At 33.2% G+C, this 17,135-nt stretch overlaps 2 protein-coding genes across 2 annotated transcripts in view; both read right to left on the bottom strand.

Annotated features, from left to right (window-relative positions):
* Window positions 1–1,900: 1,900 nt before the first annotated feature.
* Window positions 1,901–6,635, bottom strand: LOC126967600 (60S ribosomal protein L17). Its single transcript, XM_050812133.1, has 4 exons — window positions 6,560–6,635; window positions 6,268–6,356; window positions 5,918–6,190; window positions 1,901–2,145 (listed from the first exon to the last, which is right to left on the bottom strand). The coding sequence occupies exons 2-4, from the start codon at window positions 6,346–6,348 to the stop codon at window positions 1,936–1,938; spliced, it is 564 nt and encodes a 187-aa protein (XP_050668090.1). The 5' UTR covers window positions 6,349–6,356; window positions 6,560–6,635; the 3' UTR covers window positions 1,901–1,935.
* Window positions 6,636–16,072: 9,437 nt separating this feature from the next.
* The window catches only part of LOC126967555 (SKI family transcriptional corepressor 2), a 51,651-nt gene continuing 50,588 nt past the window's right edge, over window positions 16,073–17,135 (bottom strand). Inside the window, exons 9-10 of the mRNA XM_050812083.1 lie at window positions 16,882–17,029; window positions 16,073–16,301 (exon numbers count right to left, since the gene is read on the bottom strand). Of these exons, the coding sequence (XP_050668040.1) occupies window positions 16,231–16,301; window positions 16,882–17,029 (219 nt within the window). The 3' untranslated portion in view covers window positions 16,073–16,230. The remainder of the gene's footprint in view (window positions 16,302–16,881; window positions 17,030–17,135) is intronic.

The following is a 17,135-nucleotide window of genomic DNA, read 5'->3' as shown; positions in this document are numbered from 1 at the left end:
TATATATCTTCGAAATATGCAAATTTGTTAAAAATAATCTACACAATTACACAAAGAAAGAAAATAAGCCCCGTCGATATCCCGAAAGATATATAAATAAATTAAACCTCCCAAAATCAAATTTAGTACTACTAGACCAGTGCCGAAGCCTTTGAAAATGATACAATGTGAAACAAAATAATAGTAGGATGAAACCCATTGGTAAAGGACGAGAATATAACAAAAATTAATTACGGGCGATCTGAGGTCGGGAAGTGGAAAAGGGGGGGTGTTTTAGGGTCAAAAACGGTTTATCTCGATTTCCGGCAAAACTACAAGTCCTATGGCAAAAAGTTAATTGGCAAAGTTGCAGATCAGATCTACAACTTTTGTAATTAAGTAGGTACACTTTTTTCACATAACCTCAAAATATAGGTGAAAAATTCAAAAAACCAAGTTTTTGGTTTTTTATTTATATCTTTTTCAAAAAAAAAAACTTTTTTCTACGAAATTTGGTGAAAACTTACCGTACTATGTTCCAAATACACTGTAATTTATTTGATTTAAAATATTTATTTTTTCGCCTTATTTTAACTTAATATCAAAAAAGCACCCTAATTTTCAATCGAAAATTCAGACGTCAAAATATAAGTTTTTTTCAAAAAGTTTGGGGGCTTTTTGTTCGTTGAAATATCTACTTTCTGATGGTGTAAAAAAATATATAAATTAGAATTGTAAATGTTAGGAAAATTTAAGTCCAACAAAAGGCATTTCAAGTTTGGGTGTGGCAATTTGGTCTGAACAGCAGACCGTAGTAGGGAGACCCATATTTTAATTTATTTTAGTTTGGCTCGTTTAAAAAATCATTTACGGCATAGTAAAATTTTTCTAATAAAAAGTTTTTCAGTGTTTTAATAAATTCATTTTTATCATTTATGCTTCGAATTTTGTTTGGCAGATTATTATATATTTTTATAGACATGTAATGTCTATAAAAATATAAAATAAATATAAGGACTCTATGTATGTATAGACCAAGGTCTAAACCAAAAAAAATTACAGTAGGATGAAACCCATTGGTAAAGGACGATAAAATAACAAAAATTAAGGGAAAAATAAATTACGGGCGATCTGAGGTCGAGAAGTGGAAAAGGGGGGGGTGTCCATAATATACTGCCTTGTATAATAATGATAGTATTAACTTCGAATGTTATATTTAAGGACTATTATTATGGAATAGCAATAAATTGCATATATTATATAATCCTAATATATAACATTCTCAAATCTTCTTTCATGACTTGTGCATTACATTAAAAACTAAGATGTTTGAGAGTTGGTCCAACATGTGGCAGATACCCAAAAAACCAAAAGGCAAATTCTATGCTGAACTTCAACCCCAAAAAATCATCGTTCCCAAAACTTAGGATCCCAAACAACACAATAATCTCAACAGTTTGCTGTGTGACTGTGGACTAGATGAGGGAAAAATGGACCATCTGTCCATTTATTTGCCCTCCAATGAAGTCTTTCTTGTATAATACATCCTGAAATGTCCCACTTCCATGAAATGCCTCCTTTCCCTACTTTTCACTATTTTTGTAAATATTTGATGTCAACTACTTAAATGTGTCATTAGCTGACTAGTTCCACAAGCCACTAATGAAGAATATAATAGAATAGTATTACATCATTCGTTTAAGTTATAAGAAAAGAGAACTTTTGGTTTGTTATAAAATATCAAAAGCAGGAGTAGGATGAAAATAATAATATCTGTATACTAATAATATAAGGAACTTAAACATGACATATTGAAATGCAGATGCACAGATTGACAGTTGACATAAAATCTTGCTTCTAACACCTACTTTGAGCAGTACATACTACATACTAGGAAATAACCAACTAAAACCAAAAGCCATTCTGATTTTCCAGTCATTTATTAACCCTTAACACCTATTCCCTCATCATCTTCTCCTTCTGTCGGGCAAGCTTCTTTTTCGACAGCTTCTTCTTAGCGGGCGCGTCGTCAGTAGCAGCGGCGCGGGCCACGGCGTCCTCACGTTCGCTTAGACACACCTCAATGTGGCATGGAGATGACATGTACGGGTTGATACGACCGTGAGCACGGTATGTGCGTCTACGCAGGCATGGGGCGCGGTTTACCTGAAATGTTTTATTTATAGTTAGATAGGTATTGTTATAGTCTACTGTAATAACAGATTATGTAGTTTATACTCTATATCCTTGTATATTATTACAAAGTCACTCGCCCCAACTTCCTTCTGAATGAGTTTGCGGGTACAAAAAAATGTACCTAACCAATGTGTTGTACAACAACATCTCCCCATTTTTACATTATTGCAAATTACATTGGCATCTCTACTTTTTACTCATGTTTCTCAGTGATAATAAATATGTATAGCATTCTACTGGTGTGTCAAGTAGCTTTGGTCTTCATTATGAACAAAAGCACAAGTACAAGTATTTCCCCTTTATAATATTAGTGTACATGAAAATGTACTGATTGGTTATCTCTTAGAAATAAATTATTACTAACAACTACATACTAAGAGCTTAATAAATATATTATAATAAGCAAGGCCACTTTAAGATGACAGCACAAATGGGTGCTTGATCATGTACCAACAATCACATGGAAAACTGGCAATTGTGGCCATACACCATGTTTGACATAGTCAGAGAATCCCTATCCTATAAGCATGTCGCTCGGATCATGTCTATGCTGAATGAGTAAATGTAGTGCTGATGTTGTTATACTTAGGAACTTGTCTACTAATAACACATGTCACATACACATCTCTTCATGTGTGTCCACAGATTCCATAATGGTAATGTAGAGATGGATTGTCTCATTGGGTGCTTTTAATTGGCAGTTTACTGTTTTAATTTAGCAGAGCATCACAGACAACACAGGGTTATCTGAACATTATTTTGGCATGTATAGGTTATCAAAATTACTTGAGACACCCACACACCTCCCAGACCCTGATAAAAGGAATTTATTTTCTCAAAATTGATTGAATCTGAGAGAAAAGATGCAGCATAAAAAACTCTCAGATAATAGCCACAGTCCAGGGTCCTCTTGACACATCTATTGCCTGGTCAGTAGCATAGTGCCTATGCAGAAGTTGGCAGATTGCAATAGCCTGGATTCCTTGGGGAAGGATATTTTCCACCCAAGCTCAATAGAACTACACAATCAGTGAACATCATCACATCCCAGACACATGCTAAGCAACAGCTAACAACAAACTACAGGTGTTTCAAACCTGTCCATTCAGTGGAAAGAGGAGCTCATCTAGATACTCTCTTTGCCTCAAACCCAACTCTTAATGACAAGAGAAAGAAACTGCCAACCGTCCTGCAGTCAGGGGTGGGTATATCATATGGGTAATTAGGCAGTGCCTACTTCATTATGAACCTAATGTAGCACTAATGTTAACATTAATTTTGTTTAATTTGGTTTCTGTTATTTTATAACCAAACTTTTAGTGAACACTCATAAAAAAAGATACTTAATACCTTTTTTTTATGATAATAAGGGACGAGACGAGCAGGACGTTCAGCTGATGGTAATTGATACGCCCTGCCCATTACAATGCAGTGCCGCTCAGGATTCTTGAAAAACTCGAAAATTCTGAGTGCCACTACAATTGCGCTCGTCACTTGAGACATAAGATGTTAAGTCTCATTTGCCCAGTAATTTCACTAGCTATGGCGCCCTTCAGACCGAAACACAGTAATGCTTACACATTACTGCTTCACGGCAGAAATAGGCGCCGTTGTGGTACCCATAATCTAGCCGGCATCCTGTGTAAAGGAGCCTCCCACTGGTAAGCAATCTTTCATATTTCAACGCACAACTATGACTTGTTAGATCCACAGTGCCTACCTTACTAGAAAAACAATGCACATCCCTGCCTGCAGTAAATATGGTAAGCTAAAGGCCTATTGCTAAAATCTCTTTACTTTCCAAAATTATGGTGCACATAATTAACTGCCAGCTCTTGGTAGGTATACCCAGAGGGTCATCATTTTATCAATAACCAATTGCATACCTAACAGATATTCAGACTGTGGCAACAGTTATTTAAAGCAAGAGAAAGGCTTGGCTAATCTACTTATAGAGAAGCCCTACTACAATCACTTCTATCAAAGCTTCCATACGCTACATATATACGCTAAAACACACATACACATACTCACACACACACACACACACTAACACACACACATTTAAAACATTATTAAGTTCTCTAAATATGTTATTCTAAGGCTAAGAAAGAGTGGAGCCTCCTGACACAAGCATTCTTTATATGCTTAAAAGGAGGTTCTTGCCACTATTTATTATGGAGAATTTGTTAAAACCAACCAAATTGCAATGTCAGAAACATGTACACTTAGACCAGAAATCTAGCTAAAATCCTTGAGAGATGGCCTCAAAAAAATAATTGGAAACAATATTGGAGCCTAAAGAAGAAGAATTCAGAAATTCAGCTACACTATATAAAATTAAAACTTTTTGAAAAAACACAGAAGTGCTTGAATGAATCTTCTTTTTAGTGTAAATTCATAAATTTATGTTTTGAGTTCAAATTCTTAGAATAAAATACTAAAATTCTAGTTCTAAACAATCTTCAAACTCAATTTACTGTATGCCTTTTGAAAACATCTCTGATATAAATAAACACAGATTGTCAAGCTAAAAGGCATCTAATTATGAAGTAAATGAAAAACATAAATAAATTATGAGAGTAAACTCAATAAACATTCTAATTCTAATATTTCTGTTCCAAAATCCATATTTTGTGAATTAAGTCATGCCATTATAATAAAATATAAAAAACTAGCTGATCCAGCAAACTTTGTATTGCCGATATTAAAATCGCGATAAAAAAGTAACTGTTGATCGTAGATGGGTGAAAATTTGAAGTTGTATGTATTTTTTAATGCTGACTCATAACCAAACAAATTTAAAAAAATTAAAAAAAAAATTTCGTGTGGACCACCCTTAACATTTAGGGGTATGAAAAATAGATGTTGTCCGATTCTCAGACCTACCCAATATGCTCACAAAATTTCATGAGAATCGGTCAAGCCGTTTCGGAGGAGTACGGGAATGGACATTGTGATACGAGAATTTTATATATAATAAAAAATAGCACGGATATAATTATTGAACAGTTCTATACTTACTATTCAAGCATATTGTGTGCAAATGCAAATAGGTGAGATTAGGCAAGGTAACATATTTATCACTAATGCAATACTAGCTGACAGTGACAGATGTTGTTCTGTGCATAATAATTACTGTTAATTATTTTGTAAACTACGCTCTCTGTCAGTTACATTCTATATTATGTATACAATGTCATTGCTCCCTGTTGTAAACTATAATCCTGACTATAATGAAATTGTTTCACAGCAGAACTGTCAAACTGTGTGTCAATGAATTCTCTCATAGAAAATATGTCCATTCAAAACAAATATTGGAAATAAAAATAATTATGGGTCCCAAATCTCTCAAGTTGGACTACACTGCACTCCATGAAGTAATCCCCATTAAAATCCGTTCATTAGTTTAGGAGTCCATCGCGGACAAACAATGTGTCACATAATTTAAATATATGAGGATAGTACTTGATCAGTAGGTAAATGTGCATAGCATGTTTCACTCTGCACATTCAATTGAAACTTGCAATACTAAATAAATAAAATATATTTTCTTTAACCACAACACTATTATTATGGGGTTAAAGTAAATAGTTACAGAGAGAAATAATATTGATACCTGAATGTGATGATTGTACTTACTAGCAATATTAAAATATTCATAAAATATTTTCTTTCACAACACAATTTTGAGGTTAAATAATAAATAATTAGTAAAATTAGTTACACAAAATATTATTACCTGAATGTGATCAATGACAAGCCTGTCCACATCAAGGCCTTTGTTATCCGCATTAGACTCTGCATTCCTTAGCAGTTGCAGCAGAAATTCAGCTGATTTTTTGGGCCAACGACCCTGTGTGGTTCCGAATTGTTTGGCCTGAGCACACCTGCCAATTCCACCGTTAAACCTCCGGAATGGAATACATTCTTTTTTCTCCGTTACATTCTTAAGATAACGTACAGCACGACGCAGAGGCAATTTCCTAATTGCCATTGCAGTTTCATATGTGTTCTGTAAAATATATCATTCAAATGTACAATGTGTATGTGGACTGGTAAACAACATCAAAAAACTAACGATAATTTTACCTTGAAGTGAACACGGAGGTTTGAACCACGAGCTTTGCATGACTTCGCAGGGTTATCTGGCTCCCGAGAATAACGTCCCATTTTTGTTACTGAAAAATAGAGCGGCTTTATTGATGGTGCAAATAGATCTTCTTACAGGTTATGTTCAAGTAGAAAACAAATTCACTTGATCACTAAAATAAACGCACTGATACTATAATTTAATTGCTTTAATTGAAATTGTTCTGTAATATTACATAAAATATACGGAAATTAATAGATGAAAACAGATTTATTTAAACACGAAACCAACCTCTCAAGAGCAATTTTGATCAGAAAAAGACAGAAATCTTTGACGTGACTTTGACTTTGACATTTGACAATTAACTGTAACTATTTTATTTAATACAAGCACAGGCATCAAGGCTATCAGCTTATGAGAATTCGTTATAGATAGTTTTCCAATTAAAGAGCTGGGGTGGTCTTAGATAGTTTTCCAATTACAGAACATAATGCGACTCAGTGCCGCACAATGCGGAATTGTGCTGATGCTTAATTGGAACATGAATTAGTTTAAAAATGCACCAGCAAAGTGCGTGTGTACTAAGTTCAGTGTTGAAAAAATATTCATAGAGTCAGCAATCTAATAAGAAAATAAGATGTTGTCTTCTTCATTTTGATAAATAATATGTTAATTTCTACGAAAACATTTAAGATATCTGCTTCAATAAATGATTCGATCAAGCCATTGCAATGTTGACAAAAGTATATTTCTGTTCAATAAATTTGTGTCTTTAGAATTCTAAAATGAAATTGTAGTCACATTTTAAATGTGGTATGTAAAATTAAATAGTCAATGTTTGTACCTTCATTAGTTTTAGTTTTATTTATTTAAAGCATTGGTAACAAGACCATCAGCTCAAACCAAAATACAATAAACGAAGAATATTTAAATAATTTTTCGATAAATTTGTACCTTTATCCATATTTACATTTTTTAACACAGTCTGAATTAAGTTTTATTATTTCTAAAAAACTACGACGAAACGAAAGCTTTCAAATTTTTTTCAACAATAAACAATATTACTACCGATAGTAAATAAATGCCAACTTATAGAAAAGATACACGTTAATTTTTCTGCCACTGAGTTGGTATCTATTCTACGCATCACGCGAAAGCAGTAAGTACTCGATTGTGCGAAGCGTTACTGTAGTACTAACACTCAACCCTCAACGTTGAGCATTATGCCGCATAATGCGCTCTAGTGCTGTAATTGGAAAACTACAAGTTTGTTCATTTTCAGACTTGCTTTAGCCAGAGATATAATAAACAGCATTGCATTCGACGTTTAATAAAATTTCAAAGACACTTTTTACAGCAAAATCACTACATATTATAAAACAAATCCTCCGCCGCGTCTGGAGTATTTTTAAAAGGAGTAGGCTACGAGAGATTGAAATGGATATAGAGTATCAGGAGTGCCTAAAACACAAATAAATAAAAAAAGTGTGGTGTGTGAGACCCTGGATAGGAACGAAGTTCTTTATTATAAAAATATAAATTTTTCTGATTTACTAAAAAATATGGACAGTTTCCACTGAATAATCCACGTCTAAAATAAAAAAAAGGTATTTGTATACTTATGTTTGCACAAAGTTATACTTCTTTGGCGTAACATTAATATATTAATATGTCGTGCTATTCTACGTGTGAAGAAAGTACTATATTGTAAAAATCGTGAAATAAATTATTGAATATTAACGAATACGGCTGTATTGGCTTGAACCCTTTGCCTGTTCTAATAATGGACGAAGAAACTAAAAAAATTAAAAGACGTGTGGCACTCGGGTACTGCCGCGGCAAAGCTATTACATAGCACTTTTTATCAACATATGCAATTATAATTATTTATTTAATTTATTTATGCAGTATTTTTTTTAATGAAATCAATTTAAAAAAAGTCATACAGGAAGTGAGTAAAACTTAACTTGCAAGATTTGATTACAGACAGACAACGGGACAGGTGAAACTAAATAAAAATGCTTGTCATAATATTAAAAATTAAAAAAACGTGATGTTGTCGTACTGCACAAAAAGCATACGTGATAACCGCTGTTCCACGGCAACTGAAATGACCGTGGCGAAATATCTATATACATCTAGAAAAAAGTGTTAGGTTATTCTCGTTACGAAATTTCTGGATTCGGTCTCCACGCTCAAGGCCCTCGATAGAAGCTATGCAATAGCTTAATAAATGTCGCAAGCGTCAGAAAATTCCTGAAAACTTTTATTTTTAGATGTCGTTGTACGTAGTGCTTAAATTCTCTTTGGTTGTGCGCGCGCAACGTATAATAGTCGAAGAAGTTTATTTTCATTAACATCAAAAAGATACTGTAAACGTCATTATGTTTTGCTTATATGTCAATGTAATTTTGCTGTTATAAACCTATTTAAATATTCGTTTATTGTATTTTGGTTTGATTTGGCCTTGTTACCAATGCTCTAAATAAATAAAATAAACAATCAATGAAATTTGTCAGAAATTTATGTCAAATGTTAATAATTGTTACTTGTCAATTATTTATATTATATAAAATATAATAATCAGCAAGATATTTTCGCGTAGCAACGCTTCGACGTACATGAAGAGAGTTACGTTATTTTTAATTTAAAAATGTACTTATTGTTTTAACTATAGGCTATAATTCGTTGAAGACTTGGAAAATTTAATGCTACTTTATATCGCAGGTCAAGATGATTACTATAAGTGAATTAGTCATTCAAGTCTTAAGATCAATATTTATCATGCTCAAAAACATAAAAGCTATTTCTTCTCATCTTTTATGTTACGCGCTTTCTAATTGTTGAAACTCGCCCATTTACCCGCGCGAATTATTTTACTTGTAGCAAAAGAATGCTTATAGTTACGTTGATTTTAGTGAATTTATCTGAAAGCTAGTGAAACAATGTATTATAATAAGTGCAAATTATTTGATGAAGTGTTATTTGTTCTTTCTTTTCACCGAACTGATATTTACATGCTTCATAGCACGGGCTAGTAAAAAAAGGAGGACTCCGCGCCGTGATATTAGCAAGTGAAGCACCTTTATGCTAGTGTGTGTGCGGTTACGGGGTATACCAGTTACCCAATTTTCCTTATATAATCATATATCCATAAATACTTTTATATTATTGTTTTTACACTTTTTCACAACCCACGACGGCATTTTTAAAATATTTTATTGCGACGCAAACTGATCTGTCAAAGACGATGGCAAATCTCATAATGGCGGCCGATCGGCTTGTCTTAGTGTAAGTGTATCGTGGGAAATGTATTTACACGTGTACCGGCTTGTCTTGGTGCCTCACTGTTATGTAAGGTGTCCTTATTTTTTTTTTCGTCCGTGGCTTCATAGTAATAATTTGAGATATTTCTGCAGAAAGACACCCACGAAATTTACGAGAGATTGCACGCGTTAGTGACCATACATTCATAACCCTTTTGTGAATAGAGTTCCAGTATCTAGACTTTATATTTATATATTGAATGATAGGAAATTTAATCTTCTTTTTATTGAATTATATTACTTTTATAAATTTATCAAACCAAATACCATATGAAGCAAAATATTGAGTAAGGTAGGAATTTCACGACATAAATTTGAAGATTTTAATTTTATTTATTATGTCAAGATTATCTCAGTTTTCTGGTCTAAAAAAACCATCAATAAAATAGAACTGAAATAAGCTTCTCAGTAATGTATAATACATGTACATCATAGAGCAAAAAGTTATACAAAAAATTGTTGAAAACTACTTGCGCCGACAGAAACCATGCGAGTGAAGAAGTGCGAAAGTGCGAGATTGCTTGTGTATGATATACAATATAATTTGGAAAAAATAACTACCGATCTACATTGTACGATAATTTTCCAAGTAAGTAAAATAAACATATTTCAAACTAAATGAAAAGACAAAGGAAACGACGCCTCAGTCGTTATTCGATTTGAATTGACCCTATTTCAAGTTTGATTTATATCAACAAATACTATATATCCATACTGTTATAGTTATATAATATGATGTCTTTAAAACTTGAAACATTTATACATAAAGATTTAAAAGGAATATAAAATGAAATCCCCCCAATTATTCGAATATAATAAAATTGTGTTATAACAATAGCAAATTACCGAATATTGGGTATAAATACATAAATAATTAAAAACTCAATGCACGCACGGAATTCAGTAAAGATAGATTTTATCATTTACAAAATATAAGGCAACAATTTGCATTGTATTTTCCGATCAGCTACCTAGCGTTACTTTTGAAAATTATTTTATTTTGCAATATTAAGAAGTATTGCGGGTAATGGTACGTTAGTGTACTAAACTTATTTTATGGCGCTGAACCATAGAGACCCCATCTAAATTCAATTTAAAAATAAATAGTGATAGATTACATGTCATCTAGTGTCATTTATTATAATAAACTATTTTGTATTTCTAAATTGAACAGTGAATCTGTCGAGTAATATTATTACTCACAACATAACGTTTTTCGATAGATGGCGCTGATCACAGATCTCACTTTACTAATATCACAGATTAGGGAATAGGGATGGATAGTTACCTACCTTTACCATAATAAGTTACTCTATGGTTATCTATCTTACCTTACCTTACTTACATATGGATATTGACCGAACAAAAATTTATCTGACCATAAAAAATATCACCATTAACAATGAAGTTAAATATATCCATATAATAATTGTCATACAATGCTTAGTAGCAGATAGTGGGGACGCTACGAAGCATCGCACAAAGAGAAGACCCAGATCGTGTATGTACTCTATCTCATTCTCTCGCAGGCTGAATGCTATACAATTTACCCGTTTGTGTCTCTATCATCTCGCCTTTTCGTTTCGTCGAGTTTCAAATCTAAGTAAGTATTCTAAAGAAACAGTTTCACTTCAAAAATTACACACGGTCCACCTAATTGATAATTAATCTTTTTATTGCGATTGTATAATCTTGTGAATATTATTTAAGATTAAATAATATCCACTGCAATTGCAGCATTATAAAGGGTCATTTTGTGGGCTTTATTTGTCAGCATTATTTTAAAATTTTGAAGTTAACATGGTTTATCATGCCTACTAAAACAGAATCGCTTGGGGAGGCGGCGTGTGGCGGGTTGCCTCCCTTCCTCAAATATGTGTGATGGGAACGATGGCTGGTCCATGCGTCAACTCGTGAACGGGTTTCTGGTGTCTGGTTGGCCAGTTATAGTTAATAAACCATTATTTTTGTTAAACGTGATTACTCATTATGACAGTAATCACGACCATCATTTTCACTAAGCATCCTGACAATTCATTTAAGGCTCCTCCACACAGGCAAGTTTTTATAATCGTCGTTTGATAATATCGCGTCACAAAAATCGTCACCTTTTTGCTCTTAATAGTGATTTTCATTATTATAACACTTAAATTTAAAGGTTGATGCATCCAACGATGATTAATTATTTCATAACTTTTTATGAAATATTTGTAATAATTATAACGATCTTAACTTTGAACTTAATGCAGCACCTTACAGACTCTAATTGAGTGTCCTTTGAGTTTTTTTTATCTTGTTCTTACGAGCTCTCCTTTTTCGGAACATAATATGGTAGATTCAGTAATTTAAAAGAAATATTTAAAATCACGATTCAAAAGCGCTAAGTTAAGCTAAGCGATTTGAATATTTTATTTTATTGCTTTATACACAGGGATAGGCGAAATATTTTTGTTATTATATTACTTGCTAACCATTTTGTCATTTATATTATTTTTAGTGTTCGGCCGTTCTTTATCCAACTTACTTATTAAATCCGACTACGAAGAAAAAGTCTTTTAATATTTCGCGTTAATAACATATATTATTATGACGCTCAAAAAAATGTGGCTTTCCATTGGTAGTAAGCCACTTAGCATTAGCCGTGGAAAAATATTGTGTGCCCAAACGTTAAAGTTTTTCCCTGCGATTTGTTGATAGTAATCGAAAATGCAAGTTTTAATGGGTACTGAAGGCGTTAATAATTAATAACTCCCCCACCCGCAGTCGTCCGACCGCCAGCATGCCCGGTCCATTTGCCCACCACCGGACCGCAACATAATATCGCGCACTCAGTTGTTAATCGCCATCGTCATAACTATTCAAATATTTATCCGAATGATTTAATGTAAAAGAAAAAGTTTTTCTACTTTCATACTATATTCAAAAAGGCAGTTTTTTGATATAAGGATCAATATTACTACCATATATGCGTTACAAATAAATTAATAATTTTTATTGTATTATGATTCACTATGTTGGCTTACACATAAAATATAGATTTATTATGCTGTCGCGGGCTTTTTTGCAGGATGATTTAAGATAAACATTATGTGTAATTATATTTGTAACTCCTACGGTTTTTGCGAAGCACGCACGAATTTTTATGTTTTTCAGGCTTACTTGACACTTAACGTTATATTTTGGATAAATCACACTCAATGAAGTTCTAGAAAGTTATTTTTTACACTATATTTTTGTAAATTACAAACATATGCGTTATTCTGATGTGAGCTATATAGCTTACACAATTAAAATCCATTTAGTAGATTTTGCGTGAAAGAGTAACAAACATACATCCATACATTCTTATAAACTTTCAAGTTTATAATATTAGTAGGATTTATAATTGGGATGTTGCACCTTGTCACTATTTATATAATATATTAATACTAGCTGACCCAGCAAACGTTGTATTGCCGATATTAAAATCGCGATACAAAAGTAACTGTTGATCACAGATGGGTGAAAATTTGAAGTTGTTTTTTTTTAATGCTTACTCTAATCAAACAAATTTAAAAAAAAATGTAAAAAAATTAAAAAAAAAATTCGTGTGCACCACCCTTAACATTTAGGAGGATGAAAAATGTATGTTGTCCGATTCTCAGACGTACGCAATATGCACTCAAAATTTCATGAGAATCGGTCAAGCCGTTTCGGAGGAGTTCAATGTTTAACACCATGTCACAAGAATTTTATATACTAGAAGATGGAGACATATTCGTATTCATTTAGGACAAAAGACTAATTGATTCAATAAAGTAATAGTTCGTTTAATTTTCAAATTCTACAAATTTTACCTTTTACACGGAAATAATAAATATCATATTATTATCATATATCTACACAACTTACCTTTAATAATATAATGATATGTATGAAGGATTGAATATAATTATTAAAATATATGTACAGATAACTTCATATACCATTTAGTTCTACATTATTGTTTATTTATCATAATATACTTAATATTATGTATAAGCAAAATTTTCAGTAGAAATAAAAACTAATATAAAATACCATGGCTGTAAATATATAATTTAACAAACAACAGACATAAGAGTCTGTCTGTCTTTCTTTGTTTTTGTTTTTCTGACCCAGGTGACAAATTATAAACAATAGAGTTAGCAAAAAGCTTACTTAAAATCTTAGATGAAGGATTGGTATCCGCAGCACTCTGATGACGTGCCACATGTTAAACTTTGCTTATAATTGAAACAAAATAATAAAATTAAAACAAAAAATGTCAGGTTGTGTAGTAAAACATTGTTAAAATACGACTAGAAGAAATAAGGAAGACACTGGGATCACATATTATCATCAGTAATTATTTTGAATTTTATTAATTTCACTGTAAAATAACACAAAGCGTATGTTACAAAATTTGAAATATGCCATTGAGTGTCAAAATACCACGCACACAAGCATCTAATAGTTGTCGCAATAAAGGACTATTGTTCTTAGGTAGTGCGGTATCTAGTTACAGCGCAGCGGAGACCAATCCTTAATCTAAGCTTAAAATATTAATGACAATAATTCACATTTATTGCAGTTGCAGAATTGGCTTTAATGTATATCTATCAATATATTAAGTAACATTGACTGAACCCCAACGTAAATTACATATTATATTATGTAGTTCAAGACTGCTTATAGAAGCCTAGGTGTATAATAACGGCTATTTTACAAAATACGGTTCTTACGGTGCGTTCTCACAAATGTCTACCTTTCTTAAAAATTATACATCTTAAACTATGCTAATGAAATTATCTACAAAATTATCATAAAATTTTGATAATAATATTTATGTCATCACTATCCACTGACCTGTTAATATACCACTGGACAGACTGTTCCATATGTTTGACAGCAAATTTTTTGTGCCTATTTGAAGCGCCTCTCGCGAGCGTCCAGAGAACTATTTTCACGTATAATACTAAGTGCTGCAATGAAACCTACAGTACTCTGAAGTACTTTTGCATTTTGAATTAATTTCCGTCGTTTTCCGTGTTATTTAAACTTCCAGAATCAACGTAATAAAGTACACATTTTTTTTGTAAATAGATTTTAGGTCCGCAGACTGTCGCTACATGGCCAACAGCGCCAAAATGGCGAATATCAAACAGGCACAAAAGCTCTTTGACAGCCGCCAGTCCAGTGGCGCACGTAGTGTTTAAATTCTCTTTGTCCAGTGGTATTTAGAGGTCAGTGTAACTATCAGTAGACTAGAATAAGATATTTTGGTATATTATTTCTAACTTCAATAATGCTTTAAATACACTATTTATTTCAGTGCAAATCCTAATAATATTTACAAAACAAATCAAGATAAGTAAATTGTTACATATGGTATAAGTACCTACATCCAATCCTGTTTACTTTAATGTAATAGAAAGTATTGCTTTTCTACAATAATAAATATTTATTTGCTAACGACTAGATCTTATTTGGGAAAATTTTAGAAGTCATACTTCTTTTGGCGCAATAAGAATAGCATCACTTAAAAAGCTAGTATGCTTTTCTATGATATAGTCATAAGTAATTTAGATACACTAGTGTGTAGCCAGTCACAAATCCAAGTTGACTCCATGACCTTTACACTGGGTATATAATGTAATACAAGGATACCGTAACCAATTTTGGGCGAATAACATGTCGGCTGCGTAAATGCGTTACACTTGTGTGTTCCGCCAAGTAGATGATATATTATATAAAAGTTTTATATTCACGGATGCAATATTTTTAGGATTAACCAGTGGGAAAAGGAGCCCTTTGCACAGGATGCCGGCTAGATTATGGGTACCACAACGGCGCCTATTTCTGCCGTGAAGCAGTAGTAATATTTAAGCATTACTAGTGCTTCAGTCTGAAGGGCGCTGTAGCTAGTGAATATACTGGGAAAATGAGACTAAACATCTTATGTCTCAAGGTGACGAGCGCAATTGTAGTGCCGCTCAGAATTTTTGGTATTTTCAAGAATCCTGAGTGGCATTGCATTGAGATGGGCAGGGTGTTCCAATTACCATCAGCTGAACGTCCTGCTCGTCTCGTCCCTTACTATCATAAAATATAGGAGGTAGGATTACCTATAACCTGTCTCTTGCTGTTAAATAACCGATAAAATCAGGCCAGGAACATTTGTTTAGTGTGCGTGTCAAGCTACGTCTTACAATCAGGATTTTTGTGTGACACTGTGTTAGTGTGCGTGCATTGTTTAAAATGGAGATTAGTTCTAAAGTCAGTTTTTTTCGACTCTTTCACAGCTGTCATAGTGTATCTAGACGTATAAATGATCTAAGATTTAGATACTAAAATTATAATACAAGTAGGTATTCACCTACATTACATTATTTGTTTGATTTTATCAAAAACCTACAGCCAGTTTAGTTCTTGTAATCGCACAAACTGAAATAGGTACATTTCTGTTTGATGTGTATTGGTTTGAGCTTATAGGCTCGTTATCAATGTTCCAAAAATGATGTATGTATAACAACAAACATGGGCAGTTTGTTTAAAAGTCACTTAAAATTTTATTTACGCCAAAGAAGTATAACTTGTGACGTCCGTGCATAGTTAGTGCGTGTTTGCTTTTTATTCTTAGTGCGGTGCTGGTGGAGGGGGTGGCAGCAGTGGCAGTGGAGCAACGCAGGCAGCGCAGCCTCCTCTCTCTGGAAAAGAAAATAGTATCATCATCATCATAGTGCATCAGATAGATGTGGTTTCTGTAGGGCTGGCAACATAGATCCAACTGTTAAAACCGAAAATTAAAATCGCAGGTCAAAGTGTTCAAAACTGAGTGAACACTACGTGGTTAAATTTGTACATTGCAGATCGCGTTATTGGTAAGAGAGTGAATAAATAATATGTAACCAAAGCTCAAACTAGCTATAACCATAATAATTATTACAACTAAGTAGGTATGTAATTTTATCTCAGCGGATACTCCCAAAGGGAGTGCCGCTTGCGCCTCTCTAGTAGTGGGTGGGCACCTAGGTTTTACGTGAGTCCCACATAACCAACACAGACTTAGGCTGCGTTGGTATGCATGAGCATTCATCACCTCCCTCCCGTGGTTATCCCGGAGGTTAGTCCTTTCCCTTTGTTTGGGCGCAAAAAAACCATGACCTCGACCATGCTTGGAATAATCTCCATAATTTGTTGTGTAATTGACACGTATTTTTTTTAACTTGACGAACGACATAAGGCATTTATACGACGTGACAAAAAGATCAGATTTTTTTATCTTACCGCGATGCATATTGAAATGCATTGGTGGTCGGAGATCAGGCAGTCGCCAGGGCTCACGGTCCTCTTCTCTCTCCACCTTAGGCACCAGAGAGCTCCAGCATTCATCAGTACGAGGAGTTGATGAGGTACGACCAGACCAGGCTCTTGGCTGAAAGCAGACATTCATTCTTGAGTTAATAATAATATAAATTGTCACAATATCATTAGATTAGGTACAGGCTAGTGAGAGTATTTTTAAAACAGTTGGGACAGAA

This window comes from Leptidea sinapis, chromosome 13 (genome assembly GCF_905404315.1).
Source record: "Leptidea sinapis chromosome 13, ilLepSina1.1, whole genome shotgun sequence".
NCBI classification, from domain to species: Eukaryota; Metazoa; Arthropoda; class Insecta; order Lepidoptera; family Pieridae; genus Leptidea; species Leptidea sinapis.
This window is presented reverse-complemented; position numbering and strand designations above follow the sequence as displayed.